Below are 22140 nucleotides of genomic sequence, written 5' to 3'. Positions count from 1 at the left end.
AATGGCACTGAGAAACTTTCCATAATCCAGTAGCATTTTCCATGCTTCAAAGAGTATATGAAGAATGAGAAGCAGTTGGTGCTGCTTTAATGTCTTACAACCAGGGGCGTGGCAGGGGTGCTTTGAGTGCAGCAAGACATGAATGGAGGTCACCCTAGAAAGCTTCAGAAGCTTAGTGACACAAGTTGGCTATGCAGGTACTTTGCCTACTGTAATATGACAGACAAGTTACATGCAGTGTTGTGTGTCTTTGAAGATACTGCTAATGAGAGACAAGTGGGGGCTGGTCTATGGAGGCAAAATTGCCCAAATTGACCTTTTATTTAGTTTCTAGCAACATTCTGCAAAGTGCTGGTTGACACCTAGCTTCTATCCGATATACTTCAGATACCGTCACTAGACCTAGCGAGAACTGTTGAGCTTATTAATGCACTTCAGGACACATTTCAGAAGTACAGAGAAGAAGCCTTTTCTGAATAGTTGTGAAGAAAAATCCTAAACATAGCTCAAAAGTGAAATATTTGGGCGAACATAGAAGTGACCAAGATGACAAGGATAGTTTTAGAAAGAACATCTTTTATCCAATCCTTGACTGTGATTGGGGAATTACTGAAATAATTCTCCAAGCCCAACTGCAACATAATGACAGGTGTTCAAGCACTCCATCCTAATAGCAACATCTTTCTAGAAGAGTCACCTCTTTTTTCATTCACAGAGATCTACGAGTCAAACTTAGATGACCGGAGGCATGAGCTGCACCAAGCCAAAATGATTTTACAGAGGAAAAGGAAAGAAGGCATGCAAAACGTCACCACCATATTGGAGTTCACTATCTTTCTGGAACCTTTCAATGAAGTGTTCCATGAACTTTTCATGTTGTGCAAAATTACCATTGCAATACCTGTAAGAAACGCTTCCTGTTAACACCCTGAAACTGATCAAGAACCACTTAAGAACAACCATGTCTGATGAGCGACTGAGTGTCCTGGGAGTGCTCAGTGTAGAGTCACAGAGAGCCAAGTACCTTGAGTATATTTGACTATTTAGTAGCCAGCTCAAAAGCCCGCAGAATACAGCTGTTCCAAAGAGCATAGCATTCATTCAGAAAACATTTACACAGATACACACACATTCAGTGTTTAAGTTAAAAATAAAGCATGTTAAAAGACTAATTATATTGCCTGTCAGATGTTTTGTTTTCTTTTTTACATAACAGTATTTGTCAAATCCAAGCAAAATACAAAATGATATTCAGGTTCAGTGCCATATTTAATATGCGGGTCCAGGCCAGATTTTTCAGAGGAAGGATTTTGGCTTGGAGCTGAAGTGGTCCTACACGGCTTGGACGGGTGAGCGGCTTTTGTTCTCCAACCGATAGCCGTGGGCTGGCAGTGGTGCACAGCTTTTAATTCCCCTTCTTTTCATCACCATCGATGTAAGTAAGGACAGCTTAAGTAGAAGCACGAAGGCGGGTGGAGTAGGGAGCATGCCACGATCTGGTGAGCTCGTCATGGACCTCTGGGATGACCTGAGATGAACACTGACGAGGGGGGCATGGCCTTGCCCCTGCAGGAACCCCTCATCCGGACGGCTGAGGGAGGGTTCCGCTGGCAGAAACCACTCTAAACCTAGCTCTTTGACCACTTTCGAGAGGACATGGAGAAGCTCAACTTTGGTGGCGCTGGGCACAGATAATGGTGAGGGGGTGGGGTTAGTCACTGAGCCCAACAGCTCCCCTGCATCAGAAGCTGTTAATGATATGCTGTCATCAAGCAGCTCATCCTCACTTCTTTTAAATGAGATCAGGTTGCTTGCACCAGCAGGGGGAAATTGATCAGACTGGGAGAAAAAAATGGGAGAACACACTTTCTGGGGTGAGAGCAAGGCATGTGGGATCTAGGCCGGTGTGAACTCAGTCGCAGCAGATCGCTCAAGACCTCTACCCCACTGTTTTTTCCCAGGTCCCTGGGAGGAAGATAACCAGAGGGAGACTGAAGTTCTCGCAGTGAGAACAATCAGTTCCCATGAGTGCAGCTTCCACATGGGATTTCGCCAAGCAGGAAACACAGTCAATGTGGCCTTCAGCGGTGTGCACGGGAGACCCACACAAACCACAGTAATGGCGTGGCATTTGCAACAACGCCAAGCTCATCTTGAGAAGCAGGTCAGCCGTGCTAAGCGTTCTCGATTCCAGCTGCGAAGGTGTGTCAACGGGAGTGGCTTTGGATCAGCGTAGAAATATAGAGTCGTTGCTGAAGGAGAAGAAATCTGAGAATCCTGTGGCAAACGCCTAAAATATGCAATTTTCTCACGCAGCACAATACCATAGATGTCGCAGGTTTTGAGGGAGTGTGCAGTTGTCATGCTGACTGCAGGAATGTCCACGAGAGCTTCTGCCCGTGAATTGAATGTTAATTTCTCTACTATAAGCCTTCTCCAAAGGCATTTCATAGAATTTGGCGGGACATCCAACTGACCTCACAACCACAGACCATGTGTAACCACTCCATTCCAGGACCTCCACATCCAGCATCTTCACCTCCAAGATCGTCTGAGACCAGCCACCCAGACAGCTGCTGCAACATTTGACAGATGAAGCAAGGGATGGCCATGTTGAGCTGCTTGCTGTATGTGTACATTACAGTACATGTCACTGCTAAAGGCAACTGAATGCATGCTAAGACTGAAAGGTTTGAATGATGTCCTTTGTGTGGCTCAAATTTATGATGGGGCGTCAGTATTAAAGATTGAATTTAGTGGAGTTCAAGCATGTTTCTGTGAGGAGCACCCTGAAGTAGTTTTATTCATTGTTATGCCCATGAACTGAAATGGGTACTTTGTCACACAGGATTTTTTTGTAACATTAGGGAATGTGTATTCCTTTTTTAGTACATAAATGGTCAATCAACAGGCATACTTTAAGTTTAGAGAACAGTGAATTTATTCAGCTCTCTAAAACTAGATGGGAATGCCAGCTCAACTCAGTCAAAGTTGTGCTTTAAAATCTGACTGCTTTGTTAAGATGCCTGGAAAAAGTTGCTAAACCTATAGCAATTGGGCTCCAGTCAAAACTGTCTAGGTTTTCAAATGTGTACGTCCTTGTAATGTTCAAGAGTTTGCTATCTGTTACATAGAGGCTCCATAAGTATCTCCAGAAAGAATCTGTGGTCCTGGCACAAGCTACACACTACAAAGAAGCTGTCATTGAAACACTAAAAAACCTTAAAGCAGACCAGTGAAGAAACAGCAGAACAGTTCTACAAAGAGACAAAAGTAATTTGCGAGTCCAACTACATCTCAGAGATCCTGCCTGTTCACCGCCGTAAGCAAAGGCGGGTGGATGATTATGCATTGGATTCCACTTTAGGCACTAGGACTGTGTGATGGCAACCAACTTAAACATCATCTTAAGTATCCATGTCATGACCGCATAAGTGAACTGAGCAACAGATTTTTTGGTGTTGGGGTAAAGCTCAGGAAGGGCATTCAAGCTTGCAATCCAGCTGCTGATAACTTTCTTAGTGAGGAATCTATAAACCTCATTGCAACACATCACAAAAATCCAACTTTGTAAAGAGGAAATTCTGGTAGCGAAACAGTTCCTGAAGAAGAAAGCAGGTGCTGTCTCAGACACGGCCAGTGCTTACAAAATTCTTGATCCTGACATGTTTCCTACCCTGAGTGTAGCCGAGCCTCGGGGAGGCGCTATTGTTTCTATGATGGTATGTAGGATTTACCTTTAAATAAGCACGTACTTTCAATTAGTAGATGAGTTGCGTTCAATTGTTTGGCGTGCAGGTTGTTGTCGGTCGCTGGGAGAATAATCACTGGTAGTTTTTTTTTAAGGTTATCCATTTTGAAGAGACTATCAACATTGTATTTATTGGTAATTTGTATTGGAATTGTGAGGTATTTAAATTAATGGGGGCTTAGGCTATGCTGGTCAAAACCAGTGACCTATGATCATGTAAACGGTATGGGATGAGGTCAGTGGTGTGCAATTATGCAATTGCTATTTTAGGTGTTATTCTCATGTGTTAATTTTATTTTTATTTTTATTTGAGGGTGATTTTATATTCTCATCTACAGTTATGTGGGCCATTCTAGCCTGAGTAAATTTAGCAAGTTTGGAAGGAAAATTCGCTGATGATTTCATTAATACAATTTTAATTGTGTTTATGGTAATTCTGCTTTAAGGATATTCATTTATTTGAGTAGCTGTGTGGGAAAACCCTTTTACCTGGCCTGGGATGTCCCACCCAAATAAAATTGGAGTTGCATAGTCACAAATATTGAACACGATTACCTACTCATCTGCTTCACACTGAGCTTGGTTTTTCAAGCAGCGCTTACAATACCTGTCATCAAAGTGTTGTACTGGCCAAAGTAAGTTTATTAACATGCATTTTAGCGTTTTGTAATTACACATTGCATTTAGAATGCACTTCTTGACCAAAATTACAAAGTAACTTAAATAACTGCGACTGTTTCGTAAAGACTAGATTGTAACAAGATGTTCAATGTACACAAACTTTTCCAACATGTTTTGATGTAGGCTAAAGCTGTGTATGTTTAGTTATAATTAGATTTTAGCCCAATGACACATACTGTACCAGGTCTGTACGTAGTTAAATGTGTGATTGCAAGATGTAAATGTCCTGGTTAGATTAAAGCCATTAACAGTGTGAATGGAAGGTGACTTATATCATAAACAATATAATTCACAATGTCCATATGTGTGCATGGAGGTAAATGGTCCAGGTCTCTGTGCCGCTGCAGGGAGCTTGTATAGGTCGATATTTTGGATGCCTGAGAGCTTGTCCAAATACTGCTGTTTCGTGCTTGAGCTTGTTCCTTTAAGGTCCCCTTCCTTTGTTTCACCTTATCTCTTTATATTGCTTTACTTTCTTCCTTTTCTTTCTCGTATTCGTAGATCTGTCTCTGTTCCGCTGACATTAAAAATGCACAAAAATTAAAGTGCTCTGAAATGCCCCTGTGAAGTTCTGAAGGCGTTGCCCCTGGCAACAGATAGCGTGTCCTACCATCATGGCCGATCGGCTCAGACCCCACCCAAATCAACCCAAGTCATCAGACATGTCTTTGCGACACCCATAGATTTCAGAAAAGCATTTTTGAAGCTCAAAGTGGACATAAGTGGCTGTCAACATCTTGGCAGCACATCACCGAGTGACTCTATCGGACAATCGAAAATGGGCAAAAAGGTGGGAGCTGGTTGCTGAAGCCACGCCCACCTAGCTCGACGGCAGCTGCTCAAGTGACCACGCCCTTAATTATGCAGAACTTTAAGGCTTAGTATAATTTAGACGGATGAGTTAAAAAAAATTCACCTCCTGCCTCGACCCCTTAACAGTTACTTGGACTGTGATTGTTTATCTGCCTGCCCTGACCTCACGCCTGTTCTCTGGTTTGTGAATGTTAATCAGCCTGTCCCAATCTCTCTCCTGGACTTTGAATTATCTGCCTCTTCTGTGTTTGTCACAGTGTCTGGGTTGTATTCCCTGGGAATCTACTAGGTGTCCTCCTTCCCCACGGTGTCTGTCACTTTATGAATCTCACGTCCTCTGCTTAGGTCTGACGCATGTCTGCTTGTGTCTCCTCCCCAGTCACAGAGCGGGGGAGGAATGGGTTTGAGGGAACTTGCCTGGTGGTTTTTCGGGGGACCAGGGGAGGTCGCCGAGGCGGGAGTGGTCGAGAGGAGCCTCAGCATCGCTCTCAGCCATGGCCTCCCTTCGACTCGGGGCTCATGTGGGATGGATCAGAGCCACCGTCTCACCATGGCGGAAGGAGAGAAGGACTGCCCATGATGGCCGCTAGACCAGCGCCACGGTGCAAGATGGCCGCCAGCTCAGCGCCAACGCCCAAGATGGCCGCTGACACATTGCTGGATTATTTCTCCATGCTGTCAACGATCCTAGAGAATCCCAAGACTGTTCATGTCATGGCTGCTGAGCCTGCGCCACAGCCCAAGATGGCCGCCAGCCCAGCGCCGCAACACCAGGTGGTCACCAGCCCAGCACCACAGCACAAGATGGCCGCTAACCCAGCGCCACAGCACAAGATGGTCGCTAGCCCAGCACCACACCACAAGATGGCTGTCTGTCCAGAGTCATGGCCCAAGATGGCTGCTTGCCCAGCGCCGCTGCACAGGATGACAGTCACAGCTGACCCTCTGAAGTCGAGTCAGGTTCCAGTTGACCCTCCAGAGTCGAGTCAGGTTCCAGTGAACTCTCCAGAGTCGAGTCAGGTTCCAGTTGACCCTCCAGAGTCGAGTCAGGTTCCAGTTGACCCCTCCAGAGTCGAGTCAAGTTCCAGTGAACTCTCCAGAGTCGAGTCAGGTTCCAGTTGACCCTCCAGAGTCGAGTCAGGTTCCAGTTGACCCCTCCAGAGTCGAGTCAAGTTCCAGTGTACTCTCCAGAGTCGAGTCAGGTTCCTGTTGACCCTCCAGAGTCGAGTCAGGCTCCAGTGAACTCTCCAGAGTCGAGTCAGGTTCCAGTTGACCCTCCGGAGTCGAGTCAGGTTCCAGTGAACTCTCCAGAGTCGAGTCAGGGTTCCAGTGAACTCTCCAGAGTCGAGTCAGGTTCTTGTGAACTCTCCAGAGTCGAGTCAGGTTCCAGTGAACTCTCCAGAGTCGAGTCAGGTTCCTGTTGACCCCCCAGAGTCGAGTCAGGTTCCTGTTGACCCCCAGAGACGAGTCAGGTTCCAGTGAACTCTCCAGAGTCGAGTCAGGTGTTCGTGGACCCTTCATAGTCAGGGCTAGTCACCAATGACCCTACAGAGTCAGGGCTAGTCACCGATGACCCTCCAGAGTCAGGGCTAGCCACCGATGACCTTGCAGAGTCAGGGCTAGTCACCGATGACCTTCCAGAGTCAGGGCTAGTCACCGCTGACCTTACAGAGTCAGGGCTAGTCACCGCTGACCTTCCAGAGTCAGGGCTAGTCACTGATGACCTTCCAGAGCCAGGGCTAGGTACCATGGACTTTCCAGAGACAAGGCTAGTCACCGTTGACCTTTCAGAGTCAAGTCAAGTCACTGGTGATCTTCAAGGACTGAGTCAAATCACTGGTGATTTTCAAGGACAGAGTCAAGTCACTGGTGATATTCAAGGACTGAGTCAAGTCACCGGTGATCTTCATGAACAAAAGTAAGTCACCACTGATCTTCGTGAACAAAGGCAAGTCACCATTGACCTTCATGAGCAAATACAAGTCACCAATGATCTTCATGTACAAATACAAGTCACCAATGATTTTCATGTACAAATGCAAGTCACCAATAATCTTCATGAGCAGTGTCAAGTCACCACCATGGGATTACAAGAGTTTCGTCCTCCCGTTGGTCCGACCACACGGTTGTGGTGGTCTTCTGCTCCGCCCTGGGGGGCTTACGCCTTGACCATAAGGATGTGGTGGTCTTCTGCTCCGTCCTGGGGTACTCCGGCCTCGACCACAAGGAGGTGGTGGTCTTCTGTTCCGCCCTGGGGGGCATCCGTCCCCGACCACAAGGAGGTGGTGGTCTTCTGTTCCACCCTAGGGGGCATCTGTCCCGACCACACGGTTGTGGTGGTCTTCTGCTCCATCCTGGGGAGCGTCTGCCCTGACCAAACGGTTGTGGTGGTCTTCTGCTCCGCCCTGGTGGGTGCCACGTGATGTCCTTTCATGGACTTATGTTTTGTTTTTCGTTTTCTGTTGTGTTTCCTGTCAGTTCCCCTCTGTTAGCCTGGCCCTCCGTCCCTCCCCCTGATCCTCCTCCGGTCGACTTCCCTCCTGGTCTCCCTGTTTTGTGTTTAAACTTCTGGTGTCTGTTTCCCATGTTTCTTTTCTGGCCCTCCGTCCCTCCCCCTGAGCCTCCACCTGTCCGCCTCCCTCCTGGTCTCTGTTTTATGTCTTGTCGTGGAGCATCTGGGAGCCGCTCCGTAGAGGGGGGGTATTGTCACAGTGTCTGGGTTGTATTCCCTGGGAATCCACTAGGTGTCCTCCTTCCCCACGGTGTCTGTCACTTTATGAATCACATTCCTCACGTCCTCTGCTTAATTTGCACCCAGCTGTCATTAGTTGCTAATCATTACACTCTGTCTCATTCCCATTAGCGTTTGTCTCTCCTTGTGTATTTAACCCGGTCTGTCTTAGTATGTGTCACGGAGTCCTCATTTATTCATATCCATCAGTTTGTGTCCTTGCCCTGTGTTCATGTTTAGTTTATGTTTGGATGGATGTTTTGGTTTTCGACTCATGCTTGCACTGTTTATTCTCTGTGGATTAACCCCTAATAAAAGACGTGAATCCTTGTATCACCGGTCGTGATAGTGTTTCTGCCTCCATACTGTATTGATCATTATGATAATAAAGCTGCAGATGGACTCGTCATTACAGAAGTGATATCTTTGTCATAGTATTCTTCCAGTGGTTAACAAACTGATTAAGACAGTCTCTGGTTGCCACCTACTGGCATTATAATGTAGCCTGCATTGAAAAAAACTATTTTTTTTAATGGTGATTTGTCCAAAAAAAAAAAAAAATGTTGGTAAGGGCGTGACTAGATGATGTATTATTTTTGGGAGCATGTGATTAGTTGATGAACTGTGTGCATGATTAATGGTGGCTCTTAAATATTTAAATGCCACATGATGAATGCCTACTAAGACTTGCATATTTGTAATTCATATTTTGACCCTAGATGCTTAAAGAAAGATAATATTTTATTTGTGAGCCAGAAACATTGTGACCATTCATAATTTGTGTTGGTATATGCTGAGCTTGGGTTGATAAATGAACTATTTATATTAGATTAGAATAGATTAGATTCAACTTTATTGTCATTGCACATGTGGATACAAGGCAATAAGTCAAGTCAACTAATATGGTCACTGTAAAAGTCTCCAGACGATGCAGACATAATTTTTTTCAGTGTACAATTTCTGTTTGATTTATTATGAAGGGGCAACTTAAAAATCTATATAAAATGCATCCATTTACATATATGTAGATTTAATTTATTTACATACAGTTTGAGTAAACGGGAATATATTCTGTGAATTTTTTTTTTTTTACGTGTATTTACTTATATGCAATGTACAGTTAAAAGGTGCATTGATTAAATATTTAAATGTTTAAGAGTATTTACATGTATGCGATTTGGATGTTTTAAAATATTTTTACATTTATAGATGTGTATTTATATTTTTATGTATTTACATATAAATGTAATATGTTAACAAATATAATAAATTAATATGGAAATATGTTGCAAATTAATATATTTGAATCAATCCATGTGACTTCTATTTGGGGTGTGCGTTTCAGTACTCTTGATATGTTGGCATGCGAACAGGACTTTTATTTTGGCACTGCGCTGTGACGTCATAAGGCAGCGTCGCTCTCCTGCTTGTGTTGTTATTCCACTGATGAAAGGTTTGTCTTTTTAAACATTTACAGTGTTACATCAATGCAAACCGTTGGGACTGTTTAACAGTTTTTACAAACTATGTAAAGTTATTTCATTAATATTGATTGTAGCGCTTTATATGCTCGTTGTTTTGAACGAGTAAAGCGCGTCGACATGAACACAGTATTGATGGAGAAAACACAAACTCCGAGTCAATTTCTTCCCAAAATGATTCTCTGTTTCGATTCAGCGAGCGCTGACAACATCGTGTAAACACAACGATATCAACAAACAAACGCGATTGTGAGTTAAACTTTTATCAATGTCTTGTGCATGTTTATAGTGATTTTTGTTTACTTATGACCTGGTGCCCATTTCAGACAGGAGGTTAAGTAAAAACTATGAGTATGAACCCTGAAATGAGAGAAAGTCTGGGTTTTCTGTTTCAAAATGGGAGGTTTGTCAAACCTGAGAAAGCAACTTAGAGTCAGTTATCGTAGTAACTTACTCTCTGATCCTAACCTGGTCAGGAGCAGGCTTTCTTCGGTAAACCCAGAGTTTCTTTCGGTCTCCTCCCCCTTTTTAAGCACTTCATTGATACACACTGGAAAAATGCTCTTCCTCTTCTTACTGCCCCCCCCCCCCCCGCTAGTACATATATATAAAATATACAAAAATAAAGATTTATTTTCTATATAAGAAATTAATATAAGATACTTGTTTCCTGGGGGAATCTAAATTAAGTGCATTTTACTTAAGTAAAATGATATGCCAGTGTGGTAATAAAAATAATCTTAATGCAAATGGAAAACAAGATTATTCTGAGTGTCTATTGCTAAGTGCAAATCTACTGTAGCTCCGCCCTCCTTCGACACATAAGGTTAAATATGACAGACATACAGCTTTTTGGCGGGAGCAGTTGCCATGGTGAATCGTAATATCGGCGCTCCATTGATAATGGCTTTTTATAGTTGTGGTGCACGCGCTTAACTCGGGAGTCAGTCAATTTAGAGTTGATTAAACCAACTCATTTCAGCTGTTCTGTAACTGAAAACTCAGAGTTTCCCATCTCAGGGTAAGTCAACTCAGAGTTCAAGTTTAAACTCAGAGTTGGATGATCCTCCTTATTGAAACTGTCCCCTGGTTTCACAGACAGGGCTTAGGTTTAACCAGGATTAGACCATAGTCAAATTATTTAAGTTGGTTTTACTTAAAGTGCCTGAGCATCTTAAAACAACTGCACAGACATATTTTAAGATCAGACTTACATTTTAGTCTGAGACTAGTCTTCATCCTCGTCTGTGAAACCAGAGATAACTGAAGCCATTATCTCTCTTTTGAGTCCTTTCCCAGTGTACTGACTACTGAACTAGAACTGATTGAGACACAGCCAGTGATTTATCTTGAATTATTCTCATCTTAAACATGACAGTGTGTGGATCTCAGCAGGAGTTTTCTGTGTTTGGACACACTATTATAAAGATGGCGTTTATTAAAGAGGAGAGTGAAGACGTGAAGATTGAAGAAACATTGAGAGTCAAACAAGAAGATACTGAGGAACAAACAGGTTGGTTTTCATTCTTGTTTGATTCTTATTAAAATGTCAGTCTCTACAGGAAACCATGATATTTTTGAAACATATCCAAGATCTGTAAAAAAATCCATGGGACATCAGGAGTTCAACTGTAATTTTACGAAGCTACAAGAATACTTTTTGTGTGCAAAATAAAACCAACTATTTTATTTAACAATTTGTCAGCATACGCTTTTTACGTTCGGTTAATGCTCTCAAAAATGGTGCCAGAGGCTGATGTGGAGTAGACGAGTTGTTGAATAAAGTCATAAATAAAAAGTATTCTTGCAGCTTTTCAGTTAATTTCAGAAAAGTTTTTATTCTGTGACTTATCAATGTTTCAAAACTCATTCTTGTATTCTTTCTGCATGTTTCTGGCTTCTGCATCACATTTGGTTCATTAAGAATAGAATGGCCTTTATTGTCATTGCACTGTGGAGGTACAACGAAATTTAGGGTGCTCCCCCAACCCAACAAGAAACAACATCCATCAGGACAAAAGACAAAACAGTCTAAACAAGCAATGTTCCCTTAATAAAATAAAATAATATTATAATATATACAAATATAATATATATTCTTTACATGTACATATAATTTAGATCTAACAAAAGGTTAAAATCTTAAAAATTGTAATTGCAAGAGTGCAGTTATGAGGAGATGGGCTGATTGTCTGCTCTTCAGGGCGGTATGGGGTGAATTTGAAGGTAGGGGCAGTTCGTCTGGCCCAGGGGAAAAAGCTGTTTGTCAGCCTGCTAGTGTGAGATTTGTTTGACCCGTCTTAGATACATCCAACCATTGTGGTGTCATGCACATATTTTATAATGTGGTTGTTTGGGTGAGTTGGAGAGCAGTTAAAGAACAGTTGTAGGTGTACAGTGCATACAGCAGAGGGCTCAGAAAGCAGCTTTGAGGAGAAGCAGTGCTGAGTGAGAGTGTTGAGGAGTGGTGCCTGGGGCAGAAGAGGGATGGGGGGGGGCAAGTTTGGGAGCGAGTTCAGCTTCCTGACAGCCTGATGGATGAAGCTGTCCTTCAGTCTGCTGGTCCTGGCCTGGAGACTCCGCAGTCTCCTCCCTGATGGTAGCAGAATGAAGAGAAGGGCTTTGCGGGTGAGACGGGTTCCATAAATGTCCTGGAGGGATGGGAGAGAGACACCAATGATCTTCTCAGCTGCTCTCACTATGCATTGCAGAGTCTTTCAGCAGGACGCGTTGCAGGCTTCATACCACACAGTGATGCAGCTCGTCAGGATGCTCTCGATGGTGCCTCTGTACAATGTGTACATGATGGGGGCCGGGGCTCTGGCTCTCCTCAGTTTGCGGAGGAAGTAGAGATGCTGTTGTGATTTCAGTCCAGGAGAGGTCCTCTGTGATGTGCACACCCAGGAACTTGGTGCTGCTCACTCTCTCCACAGTCGCACCGTTGATGGTCAGAGGAACGTGCTGAGTGTGTGCTCTCATGAAAAAACAATCGCAAACTTGGCAACACTGGTTCAGGTGGAGCGGCAGTTACTACACAGAGCCGTAGTCTACCGACATCTAACACAAAATCGATTTTAACATCGATTTTGTGTAGATTGCCAGTGAATTACGGCTTGGTGTAGTAAATGCCAACCAGTGTTGCCAAGTCTGTGGTTGTTTTTCATGTCCGCGGGTCTAAGCGATCCCAATACAAATAATGTGATATTTGGCACCTAAAATGCAAATTTTACCAAGGCAACCCTGCTAAAAAAAATTTATATTTTAACCCCAGGAAGCAATTTTTTATCGGGCAACCTCCTGGAAGCGCGATTGGGCTAGTTTTGAGAAGCAACTGGGCAGGATTTGTTGTGAAAACCTGGCAACCCTGATCTGAGCGCACGTGCTGTAGATATACTTCTAATTACAGGAGCGTCTTTACTGATGAGATGCGCATGTAAATCGCATACGATTTTTTGCACAGCCCTAGTCTGTATTTATAACGATAACCTATTTCATTTTTTTATTTAAAAAAAAATGAGCATGTCCACCTGCTTGGGAACAAAACGGGAGTGCAATCTGTTCACGATTATTCCGGCCGCAGAGAACAATCTTTCTGAATCACTAGGGTACACCTATAATAAGTGTTTATACTCGGACTATTTTAGATTGCTTCGGGGGTACCGCGGCGGAGTAACCCAGTACCTTTGTGATTCTTCATAGACATAAGCAGAGAGAAGTAGCTCCGGCTACAATGTTCTTCTGCAAGACGCAAGCAGTTCTGTTTATTAACCGCTAGAGCGTCAAAAGTTCCCTACTGCAGCTTTAATGGCAGTTTGCGGCTTTACTCTGATATTTTCGATTTGTGTTAGTGTTCTTTAAACTATTTGTTCCACATTTTGTCTTAAATATAGTTGTTCTAAACAATTTAATCAAATACTTAGGCTGTTGATTTGTTTGCCTCCTCCTTTTTTTATTCTAAGTTTTGGCGTTGTGCCCTGTGCATTTATTAAATTGTTCGTTGTTGTAAATTTTTCCTTTTGAACAATATAAAAATTATATAAATTTTTGTACTAGGCCTAATTTACTAATAAGTTTATTTAATTTATTTGAAAGAACGAATTTTAGTTTATTTTATTCAAAACTTTTTTTTTTTTATATTTAACTGTTACAGTTTGTATTTTTGATAATAAAATATTAAAATGCACAGGCAGTCTGATTGCTGTTTTTATGTTATAATTAGCCTATAACGTTCTGGCCACTGATTTTTGTGTCCATAAGCGCTGTATACTTTGAACGCTTTACCATTCTGTTTTAAGCATTTCATTTTCATTTTGAACGCGCTAATATCATGCTTTAGCATTTTCTGTCATATGGAAGTGTTAAACTTCAACTTGGACTATACCTTTCCTTGTATATATGCAACTTTTTATATTAATATCATAAATGAATTCGACTAATCGCTAAAATGCAGGAGTGTTAGTCGACTAGGAATATCTTTAGTCGGGGGCAGCCCTACATTTTGGTTCATAATACATTATGCTCATAAATTTGATGCAAAGTAGATTTTTTTACAGGATTTAAAGGTTTTAAACCCACTTCTTTTTTTATTGTTTACTCCATGTAGTTCTGAGAGCATGAGGTGCATATTTGGATTTTTTCAGATACATCAAGGCAAGTGCACAAAGGTCTCTCTCACACCCTCTCTCTCTCTCTCTCTCTCTCTCTCTCTCTCTCTCTCTCTCTCACTCACTCATACACACACACACTATAATTTGCTATTATACTCCATATAACTCCATATACAAGCCAGAAATTAAGCCATTTTTGCACAGGCCTATCTAAATGGTTAATGGTCCCACCTAGTGATCAACTGTAAAAATAACAAATGTTACCTCTTCCCAACAGGGAAAACCACAAACGATCAAGAATGCGTGATTATATGTTGTCATGGCTTTGCAATCAAAAAATTTTGTTATAATGGAATGGGGCAAAAACAGCCACACTGTTTTTATGTAAATGAGGGAGAAAAAATTTAAATCTAATGCTGCACTAAAACTAACAATGCATCAAAGCCAATCTTGTTATTAATCTTTGACATGCCCAAGACTGTGATAAAAGGTAAAAAAAATATCCAGTCCACAATCACTTTTTTAAATTGAAAATAATGTAATTTTGTGTTTTTTTTTTGTTTTGTTTTTTTTCAAATCAGTGACATCATTTATGAACTTGGTAATTAAAGAGTTAATATCTTGGATTAAAAAAAATGGTTTTGATCAGGACTGAGGTTGATTAATAGATTTATGAAAAAAAAAAAATAATTATCTGATACATTTTTACAGCAGTTTAATATAGTGGATGTTTTCATGAAATTGCCATTTGTGCATTAGCTCCGCCCACTACCGGAGAAACCGGAATATCTTCTGCTTGTTCGAAAAGGTTAAATAATTCTAAATGAACTCCATTATTTTGACAGGAGAAGACAACAAAAATATAGTTTACATATAGCGTGTCGATTCAGCGTGGTAAGACTCTATCTCTCTTTGCATGTGTGAGAAACAGCGCTATCAGCAAAGCGACGGAGAGTCGTTCGTCTTCACAAAGAGTCACACGCTTCAGTCTATGTAGTAAACAAACCCGCACGTCTCTGCTATTCATTCATTCACACAGAGACACGCAGAACATGCAGGATTCATATTTCAACCATTTACAGATACTGATCCATATGGAGATTTGATTAGAAAAATTTATGCTAACTTTGACAAATTCCATCACGGTAAAATGTAATTTTAATTATCGTGACCGGAAATTAAGATTCCATCTGTGTTTTCTGCTTCGCAGATATCATAGTGCTGTATGCGTCAAGATCCAGGTTGCCCGGTCCTCGGAACCACCAGTACTTAAAGAAACCTTTATCCAGTTTGGCTTTATCCAGTGTGTCTGCTGCTGTAAACATATGGGCTTTAAAATGAGGATCCAGCAGGGTTGCCAACATCAAACACTTGTTTTCTTCTATTTTGGAAAACCTTTTTTCCAAGCTCTGCATTGTCTGCCTTAGCGCTCAAATTTCTCTTGTTTTGGGAATGTCTACTTGAAGGGGCATTTTCAGCACAGCAATGCTTGGACTAATGCATGAGGAAGATGATTCAGCTTTGCTCATTTCAAGGGTGACTTCTTCATTGGGACCCAGTGTCTTTACAAGATTTGAAATTATATCCCATTGATCTGCAGTCGGGAATTATATGAAATTATATCCCATGTTCCCCTGCATAAACACTCAGTGCACGCTTCTGCTCCAACATTCTTTGCAGCATGTGCAGAGTGGAGCTCCACCATGTTGGCACAGCTTGAATTATGGCATTATTTGGTGCTGATGCCATCAGTCACCACAAGTTGCAGGGTATGAGCACAGCAGCTGAAGTCTGGCATTTCTCCCAGTCGCATGCCTTTTACAACATTTGCACCACCATCTCTGAGCACAAGCACTACTCTTTCGATGTACTTACTCTTTTCTATCTAGTGAATAAGACTTTGCTGCATGCCGTAGTGTTATTGACTACACCACTAGCCACGTTTCCACTCTTGGGCAAAAGTGGGCATGCTAGTGCATGCCAGGGCCAGTCTCGTTTCCACTGTCACTTCCTGTGCTTTACCGTGCCTCGTTTGTGCCCAACGAAAACCTTGGGCCAAAACGGGTTAGCTGGGGCTAGAGGAGTGTGGTTATTAACAAAGGCAGAGTATCTACCGGAGTATCTAACTAATTAAAATAAATTGAGCTCAAAACTCACTTTCAGTCAGCAGTGAATGGTTGAAATAATTTGATCCTTTGTGGATTATAATCACCATACAAAGCAGAAATATTTATAAACAATGCAAAAGGCTGCACGCTAGGCATTAACTTGCCATAAACATGGTCAATGGTCAGACTTTTGGATTTAAATATTCAACAAAGCATGCAAACAAATGGCTGATTTTATCCTGTTCATTTTGTGATTGCGCTAGTTCCAGTGACTTGTTTCTTATTAGTTTTCTGATAACTTCTCTTTGTTGGTGAAATTATGGAGTTGCACGACATTGTTCCTGAGAGGCATGTAAGGGGGGGTTTTAGTGTAGCGCAGCGCAGCTTCTGGTCCATTGGTGGAAATGCAGTGCTATTCTGGCCTCGGTACTACAGGTCAGAGGCTATTAGCCCCGCATGGCCTGTTTAAAGCACTTGCTCGCACTGGCCCAACAGTGGAACAGCAGCTACTGATCTAACAGCACTACAGTAGAGATGTAGCCACAATCACTTCAAAAGTAGTAAATTTAATAAGCACAGTTTATGTATTATGATGGAGCTTAAATCCTTAAATGAAATTTTCTCAGAAAAACTGGAAATAGTTCATTAGATCACCCTTTTTCTGATATTTTAGACAAATGGTTGATTTGTCCTGTGCCAGACTATGCTTGTTTTTAGATCAAGGGTTTAATAACTGCATGTACTTACATTTTTTTGAGGTGTCCTATATTCAGTTGCAATCAAAATTATTCAACCCCCATTACCTGCTAGACATTTTGCTGCGCAGAACAAAATTTTATGAAAACAATTCAACAAAGGCATCAGTAAAGTATTCGAGAGAGTTTCTAGAGAAATTCAAAATTGGCTCTAAACATTCATGTTTAAAATTATTCAACACCCAAAAAGTCAAATTTTGCACAAAATCAGAATAAAGCCAACCCCATAACAGGGCTTATACACCTCCAAGTTTGACGATGGAGATGGTGTTCTTCTGTTTATGAGCTTTGCCTGTTTTGCAGCAGACATACCGCTGATCCATGGGTCCAAAATGTTCCAGTTTGGTCACATCACTCCATAAAACTTTCTTCCAGAGCTCCACAGGTCTACACAAATGAATTTTAGCTAGTTCATGTCTGCTTTTTGTTCTTCTTGCCTTTTGTTCTTTTTAAGAGTGGTATTCATTGAGATGTCTCCACATGAAGGCCGTACTTGTCTAGTGTTCTCCTTACACACTGGATTGAAATGGTTTTCCTCCTTTTCGTCGGGTCATCTTTCAAGTCTTTGGCTTTACATTGAAGATTTTGTGGTTTTTCTTCAACAAACTCAAAAGTGTTGTGTTACATCACACTTTAAGCTAAGGAATAAGACTTTTTTAATGTTGGTGATTTAAAATGATTTAAAGCTTTAGATTTTCTAAAGTAATGCAATTATTTTATTCTCTATAGCTTTTGCAAGATCTCTGTTGACTGCCATTTTTGCTACTCAACTTCAGCACATGCATGAATTGTATGTATGTGTAACAGCTCAAGCTAATTCTGTTTTTAATAAGAGTTTCTAAAGACTTAATTGTGTTTTGAGACAGTTTAATTCCCCACCATGCAAATAAGTGACTTAAAAACAGCAATGATGACTAGGGGTTAAATATTTATGACATAACTCTGTTATTTAAAAAATCGTATAACTCAAAAATATTACATTACATAATGACATTATCACTAGTAAAATGCCAATGAACTGTTACAGGTGCAATTTTCATATTATCGTGGATCTTCAGAAAAGCTTGTATTTGTAAAGTACTGCAGTCTCTGAGCGGTTGAGTAAGTTTTCTAGAATGATATGCATCACCTCCTTCAGTTTAGTGTAAACTATCTAGCTAAAAAATATAGAATACCCAAGACATGTCACTCATTTAGTTTTGAATGGGGAAAATGCAACGCTCAATATGGCTGCTCAATCGAAGGTGAATGTTTGGCTCAACCAATCAGAATCAAGGACCAGAACCATCCATTTTTATAATAATGTTTTGATGTAGGTTTCTTTTTGCTGTTTAACTTGGCTAACTTTAATTTGTCTTTTTTCATAATAGACCTCATGCCGCTGAAAGAGGAGCGCATAGTACTGAATGAAACTGAAGAGAATGAACAATATGAGACGACTCATGATTTTAAAACTGGAGAAGAATCTTTCTGTTGGCCACAGATTAAAGAGACTTTCTCACAGAAGACTGCTCATAAAACAGAAACTGAAAGTTATTTTACACCTTTTCACTCTAAAATGAGTTTCAAGGAACATGAAAACCTGAAAGTACACAATGGAGGGAAGACATTCCCCTGCCAACAGTGTGGAAAGAGTTTTGATTGTAATGGAAACCTTAACAGGCACATGAGAGTTCACACTGGAGAGAAGCCTCACATCTGCCCTGAGTGTGGAAAGAGTTTTTATCGTAATGGAAACCTTAAAGAGCACATGAGAGTTCACACTGGAGGAAAGCCTTTCCCCTGCAAACAGTGTGGAAAACGTTTTACTCAAAAAGGAAACCTTAACAGGCACATAAGAGTTCACACTGGAGAGAAACCATACACCTGCCAACAGTGTGGAAAGTGTTTCGATCATAATGGAAACCTTAAAGTGCACATGAGAATTCACACTGGAGAGAAGTCTTTCACCTGTCAACAGTGTGGATTCAATTTCACTCTTAAAGGAAACCTTAAATCCCACATGAAAATTCACACTGGAAAGAAGCCTTTCACCTGCCAACAGTGTGGAAAAAGTTTTACTCAAAAAGGAAACCTTAACAGGCACATTAGAGTTCACACTGGAGAGAAACCATACTCCTGTAAACAGTGCAGAGTCAGTTTCACTCATGATGGAACTCTGTACAGGCACATGAGAGTTCACACTGGAGAGAGTTCCTTCACCTGCCAACAGTGTGGAAAATGTTTTAGTAAAAAATCAAACTGTAACAAGCACATGAGAAAATTACACGGCCTATTTTCTACACATTCTTGATCAACACATGAGGATTCAACTGAGAGAACTTTTTTTTGTCATCAGTGTGGAAGGAGTTTCTCAGACAGGAATCATGTAATAATGTTATTTTGTGTAGGAAGCAGGAGTGAAGACCAGGGGCCTCATTTATAAAACTGTGCGTAGGATCCTTACTAAAACTCTACGTACGCACAAAAGCCAAAAATAGCGTACGCAAAAAAATATTCAGATTTATAAAACCATGCGTACGCACACCTGCACGCAGTTTTCACTTTATAAATCACAGCCTACCTGATAATTTGCGCACGCAAAAAAAAATAATAATTTACCGCCCTTAATCCGCCCACATTCAACCATATATAGACAATGCAAATTACCTCATTGGCCATGCATATTAAAAGGAGCAAGGAAATGTTTGTTTTTTTAAAAACAAAATCATGGCAGCAATGGAGAGCAAAAGCAAGAAGCGAAATTTCTCTGAGGCAGAAATAGAGGTTCTTGTGAGTGAGGTGGACGAAAGGAAGGCTATTTTGTTTGGTGGCCACAGCAGTGGAATTACCAATTAAAAAAAATATTTAGAGTGGCAACACATCACTTCTGCGGTAAACGCAGTTGCTTCGGCAAACAGGACGGTTCCAGATGTAAAAAAGAAGTGGTCCGATCTTAAGGTGGGAGCAAAGAAATGGCTTGCCTCTCACCGACAGAGTGTGTGTGCGACTGGTGGGGGCAAAGGCGTCCCCAATGGAGACCCGAATGGCCTCGATTCTTGGCCAAACCAGTGTGTGTGGCATTGTGTCTGAGAGGGAGGGAGACACAGATGTGCTGGATACAGGGGAACCAGGTAAATAAAATGTGTGCTCAATTAAACAAAATAAATTATACACTCAAAAAAGTCAACTAGCCACTTGTTTGATTTGCAAAATACAAATATGTCTGATTAATAAGAATATAACACGTTTACTTATGTTAAATGATTCATTCTTGTTATTTGTAACTAAATTATTATTCGAAGCAGTGCAAGTTTACTTGATTTGATAAGATGCATAATGGGTGCTACGAATAAATCATGTTCATTCAACAATTTATTTTTTTTGAGTGTACAATTGGTTTAGTCCTTATTCTTGCAGAGTCTGCGGGAGACCAGTGTGACGAAACTCCCAGCGCAGAGTCTGCAGGGGCTATGGAGTTTCCCGAGGTCCCCAGCACAAGTGCGTCCCAACCTTATGGCACGGCGGGAAGTGGCCGGGTGCTGACTGAGGCTGTTCTGCAGACACAGAGAGACACCATTAATGCAATTACTGTAATCGCAGATGAGCTTAAGCAAATAAGGGTTGTGCATCTACATTAAAAGATCCTGTTAAAAAATGAACCTTTACACTGTTGTTCTTCACAAATGGCGCATTACTTCCTGACGGAGCCTTGCTCCCTGATGATGTCCTTCTTGTTGGGGAGGGGGGGTGACCGGGACCTATGAGCAACTTTGAGTATTGTAAATTTTGAAATATGTCAAAGTAAGTTTTGCCATTTTGCAAAGGGTTAATTCCCTTTATCCGCAGTCAGTTCCTCAACTCACCATCAGTGTCGCCAAACTGCTTTGTCTTCAAAATGTGCGTAAGCATGGGTCAGAGTGTGTGTGGGTGCACATATTTTCACGTCAAGTTTTTCTTTATAAATCCCACCTTTTGCACAGGAACTGGCGTACGCATGTTTTCAGCCCCGTTTTGTGCGTACGCAAGCTTTATAAATGAGGCCCCAGGGCTCAGTTCAGGGCTTCAGACGAATTCTTCCCACTGGTCGCTCTTTTCCGACTAATAAATTACAGAATGTTTAGCAAACACTGAGGAATCGGATAACCTTAAAAAAATTCAAGCATTCATAATGTAATGTGAGGTAAGCAAGATTTCAACTAATTCAAGCTTTAGGGTTGTTTGGAATAAATAATTTGTCACTTCAGGTTCTGTTAGGAAATGGACCAAAACGATCAAGATTATTTCATGAATTATTTTCTTAAAAGAAACAAGACTGATACTGAGGTATGTAGTTAGGTAGTTAGCGTTATTTTTATTTATTATTATTTACATTATTTATATAGTGATCAAACTTTCAACCATTATGCACTCCACACTCCTATCGAGTAGGTGGCGGGAATGCAGCATTTAAGTTGGTTTGCCTACTGCCATTAACACATTGGAAGAAGATCACTTTTGCAAATAATTCACCACTGTTGGAAAAGCACTGTCTAAAGGTCCCTTAGGTGAAGTTGTTGAAAGTCGACTTATCTAATCCTATTATTGTTATATATATATATATATATATATATATATATGTGTGTGTGTGTGTGTGTGTCTTGTTTTCAAAACTGTTGCCTTTTTTCATTCATTAGTTTGATGTTGTAAGGCTGTTGTTCTCAAACTTTTTTGGTCGCGCCCCCCACCCGCCTCAATACCTATAAAAAAAGTATTTTAAAGCCAAGAGCGAGATTTGCCTTGTCATATTATCTGCATTTAGCTTTCAAAAGTCCAGCACCTGCCTGGGTCTGTGTGACTTGATTTATGGCTTTTCTTTTCTCTGTCAGGAACCGATCCATTCCCATTCTAAAGGTGCTTTCACACTTTGTTTGCTTGCCTGGTCTGAACCAGAGTTCGATTGTTCCTCCTCCCTCTAATTCCATTGTTTCACTTTTATTAAAGTTAATTAAATAAAAAAACATTTCCTGCTCTTGACTGAAAACTTTTGTAGATATATTAAAAATGACTGTCATACAGTAAAGTCTGTGCCAGGGATGCCCAAATTCGTTCCTGTAGGTCTGGTGTCCTGCAGAGTTTAGCTCCAACTTAGTATCAACACACCTGTCGGGAGGTTTCTAGTAAGAGCTTAATTAGGTGGTTCAGGTGTGTCTAACTGGGGTTGGATCTAAACTCTGCAGGACACTGGTCCTCCA

General features: G+C 41.2%; 2 protein-coding genes across 5 annotated transcripts in view; both read left to right on the top strand.

Annotated features, from left to right (window-relative positions):
- The first annotated feature begins 9359 nt into the window (after nucleotides 1–9359).
- Nucleotides 9360–21454, top strand: LOC113047474 (gastrula zinc finger protein XlCGF8.2DB-like). Of its 4 annotated transcripts, XR_003276254.1 has the most exons (5): nucleotides 9373–9429; nucleotides 9654–9706; nucleotides 10836–10970; nucleotides 18298–20040; nucleotides 20327–21452. XR_003276254.1 is itself a non-coding variant. In XM_026208860.1 (3 exons), exons 1-3 carry the CDS (start codon nucleotides 9423–9425, stop codon nucleotides 19218–19220), a joined length of 1065 nt encoding a protein of 354 aa, XP_026064645.1. In that variant the 5' UTR covers nucleotides 9364–9422; the 3' UTR covers nucleotides 19221–21454. The 4 variants fall into 4 exon arrangements, 1 of the variants encoding a protein (XP_026064645.1); XR_003276253.1 differs by lacking the exon at nucleotides 9654–9706 and having other exon boundaries at nucleotides 9364–9429; XR_003276255.1 differs by lacking the exons at nucleotides 9654–9706; nucleotides 10836–10970 and having other exon boundaries at nucleotides 9360–9429.
- LOC113047461 (gastrula zinc finger protein XlCGF57.1-like) overlaps nucleotides 9361–22140 on the top strand; it is a 40147-nt gene continuing 27367 nt past the window's right edge. Inside the window, exon 1 of the mRNA XM_026208845.1 lies at nucleotides 9361–9706. The gene's annotated coding sequence lies outside the window, so the exon portion shown is untranslated. The remainder of the gene's footprint in view (nucleotides 9707–22140) is intronic.

This window comes from Carassius auratus, chromosome 28, assembly GCF_003368295.1.
Source record: "Carassius auratus strain Wakin chromosome 28, ASM336829v1, whole genome shotgun sequence".
NCBI lineage: Eukaryota > Metazoa > Chordata > Actinopteri > Cypriniformes > Cyprinidae > Carassius > Carassius auratus.
This window is presented reverse-complemented; position numbering and strand designations above follow the sequence as displayed.

Excerpts from the sequence above, each read along its gene's own strand:
- LOC113047474 (XM_026208860.1), top strand. Across the intron at positions 10,971-18,297 it reads AGATACTGAGGAACAAACAG|ACCTCATGCCGCTGAAAGAG; the intron begins GTTGGTTTTCAT and ends TTTTCATAATAG.